General features: G+C 45.5%; 1 protein-coding gene across 1 annotated transcript in view; it reads right to left on the minus strand.

Moving 5' to 3' along the window:
- The window catches only part of Upb1 (beta-ureidopropionase 1), a 35,560-nt gene that overhangs the window by 13,376 nt on the left and 10,037 nt on the right, over window positions 1–12,147 (minus strand). The window contains exon 4 of the mRNA XM_052164443.1: window positions 3,120–3,214. Within this exon, the coding sequence (XP_052020403.1) occupies window positions 3,120–3,214 (95 nt within the window). The remainder of the gene's footprint in view (window positions 1–3,119; window positions 3,215–12,147) is intronic.

Below are 12,147 nucleotides of genomic sequence, written 5' to 3' on the forward strand. Positions count from 1 at the left end.
ACAACAAAAAAAAAAAAAAAAAAAAAAACAAAAACAGAACCAAGAAGTAGAAGCAGCTTCTCTGTCCACCAGCAGATGAACAGCTGAACAAAATGTGGTGTATCAAGACAATGAAACATTATCCACCCATGTCATGTCAGGAATTCCTATCATGTTACAAGACTGATGAACCCTGAGGGCACTATGCTAGTGATGTCATCTCTTATTAAAGTGCAATGGATGATTTTGTTGTTGTTGTTGTTTTTGGTTTTTTGGAATTGGTTATTTTGAGACAGGGTTTCTCTGTATAGCCTTGGCTGTCCTGGAACTCATTCTGTAGACCAGGCTGGCCTTGAACTTAGAAATCCACCTGCCTCTGCCTCCCAGAGTGCTGGAATTACAGACGTGCACCACCACCAGCCGGCTATGATTTTCACCTATAAAGGAATGCTAGAGTAACGAATTTCGTAGACATAGAAAGTAGAATTTGCTTCTCAGGGGCGTGTAGGGAGAGGTACTAGGAGAATCTCCAATGGATGTAGTGTTTTAGATTTTCTTCTCAAGGGTGGGGAGGAAAGGTACTAGGAGAATCTCTAAGGGTTACAGTGTTTTAGATTTCCCCAAAGCAAGGTTTTGACAGTCTGTGGCACAGCTGCGAGAACACATTTCATAGAGTTGAACTGTATAGGCAAAAAAAGCATGGTGGATGACAAGTTTAATATTTTTCATATGATAAAAAAGTGAATTGTACGCTTGAATTATCAAAACCAAGGAGCAGACACAAAGGTTGGAGGGGCCATATTGGAGGCGTGTCCTGTGGAGTGGGAGGAGCTTGGCGGTGCATAGGATCAAGATGTATTGTACACATGTATTAAACTGTCCAAGAATAAATGAAAGATATTTTAAAAAATCAAGTCAGGTATGGTAGTTCATACCTGTAGCTCTAGGACTTGGTAGGCTGGTGTGAGAGAGTTAAGAGTGTGAGACTAGATTGGGAGACATATTTAGAGAGTTCAAGGCTAATAATCCTAGGGTAAGACCCCCATCTCAAAAAAGGCTCTTAATGAATCATCATATTCTTCTTGGCTATAGTAAGACACCTTGCCACTTAGTCTGTTTTATGCTCTTAGAGCAGAATAATAGAAAACAGAGATTTCTCCTTGGAGGTCCAGATCCAAGATCAAACACACAGCAGCCAGCTATGACGGGGCCACTGTGCTGAATTGTCCCAGTGGAGGCAGAGAGAGTAAGATGACACTGGGCTTGCTTTTATTAAAGGGGGGAAAACGACTCTGGAGATACGGATGCAAATCCACGCACAAGAGCTAAATCCTCATGACCCACGCCCACCTTTATAATATACCGCCTCCCAATACACATATAGCAAATTAATTTTCTAACCATTCAGTCTTGGAGAACATAATCAAAGCCATAGAAGACTCTAAATTATTTCTGTCTCCAGTACAAACACCAGAACCTGTGGACAGAGTGTTCAGAACTTCAGGTGGTCACACGTCGTCAGTACTACCTAAGCCATCATAACCTGTAACCTTATTAAGGGACCAGGGTCCCTCTTGATGTTGACAAGTATTCTCTGGCACACGCTCCCTCTAGCCCTAACCTAGGCTTACCAAGGGAAACAGTCTTCACCCAGTCCCCTTCCTATTACCACAGCAACGAATCAATAACTTGATGAGATACTCCCACCATAGCTTGACAGAACAGATGTTCAGAGCCACAATTTTGTACTGATAAAAATCACAGGGCTGGAGAGACAGCTCAGCAGTTAAGGGCACAGTCTGCTCTTCCAGAGACCCTGAGTTCAATTCCCAGCTACGACATGGTGGCTCACAGCCATCTGTAATGAGATCTGACGCCCTCTTCTGGTGCGTCTGAGTACAGCTACAGGGTACGCATATACATAAAATAGATAAATCTTGTTTAAAAGAATCACCATGATTATGACTCTGCCCCAGACCCCCTGAAGCGTAATACAGAGTCTGAATGAGAACAGAAAGCTGTTGGAGCTGAGAATAAAGACCTATTGCCGTTCATAATTTCTTGACTAGTATGGATTTTTTTCGTAACAGCTTTACTAAAATATAGTTCACAAGGGATAGAGGCAATCCTTTTTGTTTGCTTTTTTGTTTGTTTGTTTGTTTGTTTTGCTTTTGCTCTTTCAAGGCAGTGTTTCTTTGTGCAGCCCTGGCTGTCCAGGAACTTTGTAGACCAGGCTGGCCTCGAACTCACAGAGATCTGATCTGCCTGCCTCTGCTTGAGTGATGGAATAAAAGGCATGAGCCACCACTGCCCACCCAGAATCCTTTTTTTTTTTGGTTTTTTGGATTTGTATTTTTCGAGACAGGGTTTCTCTGTATAGCCCTGGCTGTCCTGGAGCTCACTCTGTAGACCAGGCTGGCCTCAAACTCAGAAATCCGCCTGCCTCTGCCTCCCAGAGTGCTGGGATTATAGGTGTGCGCCACCACTGCACCATGATTTCTTTAAGGTGATGTGTATGCAACTAGTGTTCAGTGTATTGCCAGAGTTGTTTAATAGCTACAAGGAGCTAATTTTGATACATTGTTATCACCCGCAAAGGGTTCCTGCACCCATTAGCAAATGCCCCCCTTCTTTCCTAACCCTCTCGCCCTGACTTTTTCCTCCTGTCTCCAAAGATTTGAGTATTCTGGACAGTTTATATAATTGGGATCAGATCTCATATAAAAGGAGGTTTTAGTTAGGAAAAATAAAAACCAATCTCTACACTATGAGACAGACTGTGTGTTGAAACTTTCGCTGAATTACATCAAGTGAGAAGGGCAAAGGTCTAAAGAAGATAAATGACCCTCATCCCGGAGTGGTATCTCTGCCATTTGCCAGATTTTCCATGAAGTCACCCCAAACCACCCCTCTCCAGGCTGCAGCTTGTCACCAGTAAAGCCAGGGAGGGCCCTTGAGGCTCTGAAACTACAAACTTAAATGAAAGTAAACCCGACCAAAAAAACCAAAGTATCCAAGTTCTGTCTAATCTTATCTGGTAAATATTTTCCACTCTCAAGAGGCACATCAGACAGCTGTGACTGTGCTCTACAACCTGCGAGGGTTTGCCAGCCACCACCCCGGGGCATGGTTAATGTTACCTTCTGACAGAACCTGGTGGTGAGCCCATCCTCTGCCGACTCAGCAAATTCTGTCCAAGGAAGTTTTTCTCGCGTACAAAAAGCAAAGGGCATATCTGTGTAGAGAGAGGGGGGAGGATGGGCAGGAATGAATCATGTGACCCCTTAGTGGGTATCCTCAGCCCAGAGCAAGTCACCACTGGGACCTTTTATCCTCTGGGGACAGGGAGGCTTTTTCAGAAATAAGCCTTTCAATAATCCTATAAAAGTTTGGAAAAAAAATAAAAGTTTGGAAACGACTGGCCAGGAGGGGTAAGTCCAAAGATAAAGGCGTCATTTTCAGCATCCTGCCAGGGACTTTTTTTTTGAGACAGGGTTTCTCTGTGTAGCCCTGGCTATCCTGGAACTCACTCTGTAGACCAGGCTGGCCTTGAACTCAGAAATCCGCCTGCCTCTGCCTCCCAAATGCTGGGATTACAGGCATGCACCACTACTGCACAGCTCCTGCCAGGAACTTAATTCAGTAGAATTTTTTGTTTTTATTATACTATGTTTTCTTTGGTTGCTTTTACTCTGTTATGTGTGCATGTATGTGTGGACGTATGTGTTACTGAAGTCAAACTCAGGTCTTTGGGCAAACTAACCACTCTAGCACTGTCTATACCCTCAGAGATCTAAGTTTTCAGTGTTAAGGTTTAAACCCAGAGTGTTACGCATGTAAGACAAGCACTCTACCACTGAGTCATGTCCCTAAATCTAAAGTCACTAGCTTGTATCTGCTTTCTTCCCAACACTGGATACAGTAAAGAATGTGTGTCATTTCCATACATATGGTACTCACAACAGCACTTTCCTGTACATGGGTGTGGTGGTTTGAATAAAATGACCCCATAGGCTGTGTTTGAATGCTTGGCCCACAGCAAGTGGCACCAATAGAAAGTGTGGTCCTTTTGGAATAGGTATGGCCTTATTGGAGGAAGTCTGACACTATGGGGCCAGGCTTTGAGGTCTCTGAGGCTTAAGCCCAGGTTCACAGTTCAGTTCTGCTGCCTGTGGATCAAGATGCAGAACTCTCAGCTGCCTCTGCAGCAGCAGTCTACCTGTGTGCCACTGTGCTTCCCGCCATGATGGTAAGGGACTGAACCTCCGAACTGTAAGCCAGCCCCAATGAAATGGTTTCCTTTATAAGAGTTGCTGCAGTCATGGTGTCTCTGCACAGCAATAGGAGTCTTAACTAAGACGATGGGTCAGAGGGACTGCAGTAGGAATGGACCCTGGGACTCTCAGCAATGTACAACATTATACAACATAGCCTGGGTATCCTAGTTAGGGTTTTACTGCTGTGAAGAGACACCATGACCAATACAACTCTTACAAGAACAACATTTTTTTTATATTCATTTATTTATTTATTATTTCTAAGTACACTGTGGCTGTCTTCAGACACTACAGAAGAAGGCATCAGATTTCATTACCAATGGCTGTGAGCCACCATGCAGTTGCTGGGATTTGAACTCAGGGCCTTTGGAAAAGCAGTCGGTGCTCTTAACCACTGAGCTATCTCTCCAACCCCCACCAGGACAACATTTAATTGGGGCTGGCTTACGGGTTCAGAGGTTCAGTCCATTTTCATTTAGGTGGGAGCAGGGCAGCATCCAGCAGGCATGGTGTCAGCAGAGCTGAGAGTTCCACACCTTCATCTGAAGGCTGCTAGGAGAAGACTGACTTCCAGGCAGCTAGGATGAGGGTCTTAAAGCTCTCGCTTGCAGTGACACACCCACTCCAGCAAGGCCACACCCACTCCAGCAAGGCCACACCCACTCCAGCAAGGCCACACCCACTCCAACAAGGCCATGCCTCCTAACAGTGCCACTCTCTGGGCCAAGCATATACAATCCATCACACTGGGCAAATGTGAAACACAATAATAAAGCAGTGATCTTGATATCTACCACCGTGCTAAGCAAACGGATACCTCATCATAATTAAGCATGCCTTCCTTGTCCTGGAAGCAGCTCACTGGTAGGGCACCTCTCTCAAAGGCATAGCTAGATTCTGTCTCAGTATCGCAGAGATAAAAATGTTCATTAGCTGGGCAGCGGTGGTGCCTGACTTTAACCCCAGCACTTGGGAGGCAGAGGCAGGTGGATTTTTGAGTTCAAGGCCATCCTGGTCCTCAGAGTGAGTTCCAGAACAGCTAGGGCTACACAGAGAAACTCTGCCCCCCGAAAACAGTTCTTTATTCCTAGTCACACTGAGTATCCTGCTGCATATTTCCTGGGGATTCTGGATCCATCCTCTCTTCGCTGCTTATACTCCATGCCCATCACCATGGCTACTTTCTCCTGGGCTCATGGGTTTATCGTTGCTGTTATTTGTTTGTTTGTTTTTCTTGAGGTATGCGTATGTTGACAGACCCATTCAGCAGTCTTTAGCCCCCTGCCTTATATGAGCCTACTTCCTTTTTGTTTTGAGTTGGCTAGCTGAACAGATGTTTCCAGATGTTTTTGCTAGGGCTCTTCTTGTTCCAAACTGATCTATTTTCAAGAAACACATCACCTCATGACACGACCCGGTTGTGTTTACCTAGCATCGGCATGGAGTTTGGGGCCTAGTGAGGGACCATGGCAACAGCCAACGTGAGAATGGGCAGCTCAACTCTCACACCTTGTCAGGTCACTGTGATGCCCCTCCCTGCTCACCGAAGAAAGAGAAGCCACGAGTTTGCATTTGTCCTGGCCTGGGTGAGCCTGGTCCTAAGGGTCAGCAGGATATCGGTGGCACTGTCACCCACCCTGATCCATTGGCAGAGGATATTGCCAACAAAGTCCAGGAAGTCTTGGTTCCAGGCTCGAGGCTCCCTAAAGTCCTTTCAGTCCAGACAAAACTATTTTAAGGAATCCAGCAAGAGGAGCTGCTGATAACAAAATAATCCCCAATGACCATCAATTCTCAGCTTCCAGAATCTAAGAAGTGACTTAAGTGTCCCCAGAGAACAACATTTCCCATGCTGATTTCATTTCAAGCCATCAAGGGTTCCAGATTTCTGTTTCCCTTTGAAAAGCTTCTTTTCCTGTGTACATAAATATCCCAACACAAATAAATTTGCCAAAAGAAGATACAGCATGGAGATCAGAGGAAGCCAGGGACTGCAAAACCCAAGTAACTTTTATTTTTCAACTGGAGGGGGAAGGGATTCCACATTCTCAGACCTAACATTGAGTCAGCCTCGTGATGAAGACATTACTCTGTTCTTAGGAACTGCTGGCTGGCCTAGAGAAAAAAAAAACCCAAAACCCATGGATTATATTATATACAAGTGTTATGCACTTGGAATCCCAGGACTCAGAGGGTAAGGCAGGATCATGCTGAGTTTGAGGCCAACCTGGGTTACACAGAGAAACTCTGTGTCAAAAACGTAAAGGGAAAGAGACAGCTTAGGATCCGTGTACTAGTTGCCTTACTATTGCTATGACAATATCACAACCCAAAGCAACTTACTGGGGAGTTTATCTTGTCTTACAGTTCCAGAGGGAGGGTCTGTAAGGATGGGGAAGGCATGGCAGCAGGCAGGGAGAGTAGGAAGCTGGGGGGGGGGGGAGAGAGAGAGAGAGAAAGAGAGAGAGGAAGAAGAGGAGAAAGAGGTAGAAGAGAAGGAGAAAGAGGTAGAAGGGGAGGAGAAAGAGGAAGAGGAAGAGGAGGAGGAAGAGGAAGAGGAGGAGGAAGAGGAAGAGGAAGAGGAGGAGGAAGAGGAAGAGAAGGAGGAAGAGGAAGAGGAGGAAGAGAGGAAGTAGGGCTAGGCTGTAATAGCTCAAAGCTGTCCCAGTGACCTACTTTCTCCATTAAGGTTGTATCTTTCATTGCTATTCTAAGGTTGTTCCCTTGCCTTCCCAAACAGCACCAACAATTGGGGATCAAGCGCTCAAATATCTGAGCCTATGGGGGGACATTTCTCCTTTGAGTCACCACAGATGGCCATACTATCTACCAGGACAGAGTGCCCAAACTGTCCTGGGTAGGAGTGGGGTCTCCGGGGTCTCACGAAGGAGAAAGCGATTGTGCTAGGCACTGAGGGCTGAGCAGGAGTTCCAGAAACAAAGCAGAGTCTAGCAGATGTCTTAGTGCTTTCTGTACATCAATTATTGCCCCATTATAGACAAGGGAAGCCGGGGACAAAAAAAACCCAGTAAGTGTAAGCAATGGCCTCACGGAACTTATAGTCTAACGGGAGCTGCAGACAAGAGCCAAAGGAGAGGGAAACAGATGCAGCAAGAATAGGGGGAAATTGCAAAATGGCTACCACGACCTTTGACCTCTTTCTCTTTTTGACAGGAGTAGACTCTTTTTCTAGAACCTGAGCAGTCTGATGGAAATAATCAGGAGATTAGGGACATTGGAATTACCTATGCCAGAGCATCCTAAACAACACTCAGAGGAGAAGCCTCTCCAAGGCACTCACACTTGAGTATCAGTTCTTTCATCCTCAATCTTTAGAACATAGGCTGATGTATGAAAGAGGGGGTGCAAGGGGACAAACTTAGAGTAAGTAAGGAGCATGCAAGGGGACAAACTTTAATGTTAGCATCCTAGGAGGTGAGAGAAGAGAGCACAAACACGAGACAAGACCAAGGTACGATGGAGCAAGGACTTCCAGAGTAAAAGAACTCCCATAAATTCAGAATATGATAACAGAAAGGAAAGAATGAGGGCTGGGGAGATGGCTCGTGGGTAAAGTGATACTCATAGATAAAGTGATGGCTCATGGGTAAAGTGATGGCTCATGGGTAAAGTGATGCTCATGGGTAAAGTGATACTCATGGGTAAAGTGATGGCTCATGGGTAAAGTGATGCTCATAGGTAAAGTGATGCTTATGGGTAAAGTGATGGCTCATGGGTAAAGTGATGGCTCATGGGTAAAGTGATGGCTCATGGGTAACGTGATACTCATGGGTAAAGTAATGGCTCATGGGTAAAGTGATGCTCATAGGTAAAGTGATGCTTATGGGTAAAGTGATGGCTCATGGGTAAAGTGATGGCTCATGGGTAAAGTGATGGCTCATGGGTAACGTGATACTCATGGGTAAAGTAATGGCTCATGGGTAAAGTGATGCTCATAGGTAAAGTGATGCTCATAGGTAAAGTGATGCTCATAGGTAAAGTGATGCTTATGGGTAAAGTGATGGCTCATGGGTAAAGTGATGGCTCATGGGTAAAGTGATGGCTCATAGGTAAAGTGGTGCTCATGGGTAAAGTAATGGCTCATGGGTAAAGTGATGCTCATAGGTAAAGTGATGCTCATGGGTAAAGTGATGCTCATGGGTAAAGTGATGCTCATGGGTAAAGTGATGGCTCATGGGTAAAGTGATGGCTCATGGGTAAAGTAATGCTCATAGGTAAAGTGATGCTTATGGGTAAAGTGATGGCTCATGGGTAAAGTGATGGCTCATGGGTAAAGTGATGGCTCATGGGTAAAGTGATGGCTCATGGGTAAAGTGATGGCTCATGGGTAAAGTGATACTCATGGGTAACGTGATACTCATGGGTAAAGTGATGGCTCATGGGTAAAGTGATGCTCATGGGTAACGTGATACTCATGGGTAAAGTGATGGCTCATGGGTAAAGTGATGGCTCATGGGTAAAGTGATGCTCATGGGTAAAGTGATGCTCATGGGTAAAGTGATGGCTCATGGGTAAAGTGATGCTCATGGGTAAAGTGATGCTCATGGGTAAAGTGCATGCCGGGCAAGCATAAGTTTTTTATGTGGATTCCTAGGACCCACATAAAAAACTGGGTGTGCTGGAGAGGGAGGGGTGGAGACAAGCATATTCCTGAAGTTTATCGGCCAAAAAAATCCAGCAAATTTGAACTTCAGGCTCCGTTATTGTCTTGGTTGGGCCTTTGTCAATTGACACATGCTAGAGTTATCTGGCGAGAGGAACCTCAGCTGAGAAAATGTCTCCATCAGACTGCCTGTATGCAAGTCTGTGGAGGCATCATCTTGATTAATGACTGACATGGGAGGACCCAGCCCACAGCAGAGTACACCAAGCCCGGGGCAGGTGGTTATGAATTGTGAGAAAGGCTGAGCAAGCCATGGAGAGCAGGCCAGGAAGGATTCCCTTATGGTCTCTGCTTCAGCTCCTGTCTCCAGATTCCTGCCCTGGTTTTCCTCCAGGATGGACTCACTTATAAGATGTAATAAATCCTTTCCTCCCAAAGTTGCTTTTGGTCATGGTGCTTATTACAGTGATGGGGAAAAATTAATACAGCAGTTGGTTCTAGGAGTGGGCTGATGTGGCTTAATGCAGCAGGAGAGGAAGCACCTCAGTAGACTGGCCAGGGGGTTCCCCTGAGGAATCACTGCCAAGGGGCAGGTGACAGGCCTAGTACAAAAAGGAAGTTTATTGGGGGAAGGGAGCCAGGGAGTGAAGCAGGGACCTGGAAAGGGGTAGAGACAGAGAAGGACAGAAAGAGAGGAGACCTTGTGCTTAGCCCAATGGTTGGCTGAGAGCATCCACCTCTGTATTTGTCGGGAAACTGGCAGAGCTTCTCAGGAGACAGCTATATCAGGCACCATTGAACTGAGCACAAGGTCCCCAATGGAGGAGCTAGAGAGGGGACCAAATGAGCTGAAGGAACTTGTAGCCCCATAGGAGGAACAACAATATGAACCAACCAGTGGCCCCCAGAGCTCCCAGAGACTAAACCACCAACCAAAGAGTACACATGGAGGGACCCATGGCTCCAGCCCCATATGTAGCAGAGGATCATCTTGTTGGACATCAAAGGGAGGAGAGGCCCTTGATTCTGAGAAGGCTCCATGCCCCAGTATAGGGGAAATGCCAGGACAGGGGAGCTGGAGGGGGTGGGAGAGTGAGGAGGGGGAAGGAAGAGGGGGGAGGGGGATGGGATGGGGTTTTTCGGAGGGGAAATCAAGAAAGGTTGGCTCACACCTGGCAGGTAGCTAAGCAAGCCCTTAGTAGGTAGCTGTTGGGCAGAGCCTAAAGGAATTACTCACAGATGTCTCCCCCCACCCCAGGAATGTGGAAGGATTTGGATCTTTGAGCTAAAAAATAACTGAAACATTTGAGCAGAGCTTAAAGAGCTATCTCAGCAGGAGCTTGGAAGACAGAGCTTAGAGTAATGTGGACTTAGGCTCAGCTCAAGAGGTTTTAGACAAGAACAATACCGACAACTGGTGGACTTGAGACATTTTAGCCAAGAATGTGGCTATTTTCTGTCCTGTGAACTGGCCTGAGGCTAAATTTAAAGATTAACGGGGACTCTTTTCTTTGGCAGAGGAGACTTCGAGTCAGCATAATATTGACTCTGGCATGTGGTTTTTAGTAAGCCCTCCGATGAATGCAGATCTACATTAAGGGCAAGGACGTGGAGAAAGTGGGCTAAGGGTCTGGAGAGATGGTTTAGAGGTTAAGAGCACTGGCTGCTCTTCTAGCCAGCAATTGAGGAACTGAGTTCAATTCCCAGCAACTACATGGTGGCTCACAACCATCTGTAATGGGATCTGGTGCCCTCTTCTGGTGTGCAGGTGTACATGCAGGGAGACTACTGTATACACAATAAATAAATAAATAAACAAATAAATAAATAAATAAGAAAGAAAGAAACAAAGTGGGGTGAGAAGAGAAATAAGGTGTATAGTGTGAAGAGGTTTTGTTTGTTTTGTTTTTTGGATTTGTCTTTTTCGAGACAGGGTCTCTCTGTGTAGCCCTTGCTGTCCTGGAACTCACTCTGTAGACCAGACTGGCCTCAAACTCAGAAATCTGCCTGCCTCTGCCTCCCAGAGTGCTGGGATTACAGGCGTGCGCCACCACCGCCCCACTGTGTGAGGAGTTAAGAAAGGACAAAATAGAAAAATAGAAAGAAAAGAGAAAATTCTGGAACTAGTCTAGAGACAGACCCTGATGGAGTATCAGGAAGTAAGGGTATGGATGGGGCAGAGAAATGTTATATAAAAATGTAGGAGGACATGGTTTTGGCCTAGGCCCAGCAGATCAGGCTAGCCTTCAAAATGGTGTCACTCATACCAAAGTTGGATACCATGTAGCAACTTTGTTGCACTGTTCTGCTGAGGTAAGATGGCTGCTCCGCCCTTCCTCCTTCCTTTCTGCTTTATACAGACATGTCCACAAAACCAAATGCTTCCACTCCTCTCAATACTTTCTTTTACGGGAAGAAGCATAGCCTGATTCTAGAATAAAGTTCTTTTAAAACTCTAAACGAGCTGGTGTGGTGGTGTACGCCTTTAATTCCAGCACTGGGGTGGCAGAGGCAAGTGGACCTCTCTGTGAGTTTGAGGTCCCGCCAGGTCTACAAAGTTTCAGGACATCTAGGGCTACAACGAGAGACCCTGTTTCAACAAACAAAACAAGACAAAAAATCCTTTAAGCCTCCAAATTTGATTTTTGGCAAAGTATAAAAGAATATAAGAAAACATAGGCCGATTCAATTGTCTATACTAAAAGACTCCTGTAAGCATCTAGAATAAGGTACACACAAAGGAACGCCCTCACAAAATCACAGAGATATTAGCAAAACCAAAAGACCTACAACCTTCTGGAGTAAGAGCAAACAGATCAAAGATAAGAAATGGGTCGTCAAAAAGCACTCAACACTAGAGGTGGAAGAACAACTCAAACTCCAAAGAAAAACAATTTCTAACCTAGACTTTAATGTTTAGTCAAACGACCACACAAGTTGTAGAGACATAAGTTTTCACACACACCGGTAACCAGAGGCTAACCTCGAACACACTCCTTCTCAGGGAACCTGATCTACCAGCTGAAGGAAAGAAAAGAGAAAGGCAAGTTTCTTCCAGAATGAGATCTCCGGGGTATCTCCAAGTAGCCAGCAGAGGGCGTGACTAAGTCAGACCAAAGCAATCGGAAGTCTGCTGGATTCCTTCGGAGATGGACTTCCTAGACCACTTAATGTGTCTATACAGGTTAAGAGGATTTAGACACTGATCGAAAGTGTAGGACAGTGCTTGAATTAGAACCCAAAGCAAAAGTACGGAAAACAGGGATT

This window comes from Apodemus sylvaticus, chromosome 19, assembly GCF_947179515.1.
Source record: "Apodemus sylvaticus chromosome 19, mApoSyl1.1, whole genome shotgun sequence".
NCBI classification, from domain to species: domain Eukaryota; kingdom Metazoa; phylum Chordata; class Mammalia; order Rodentia; family Muridae; genus Apodemus; species Apodemus sylvaticus.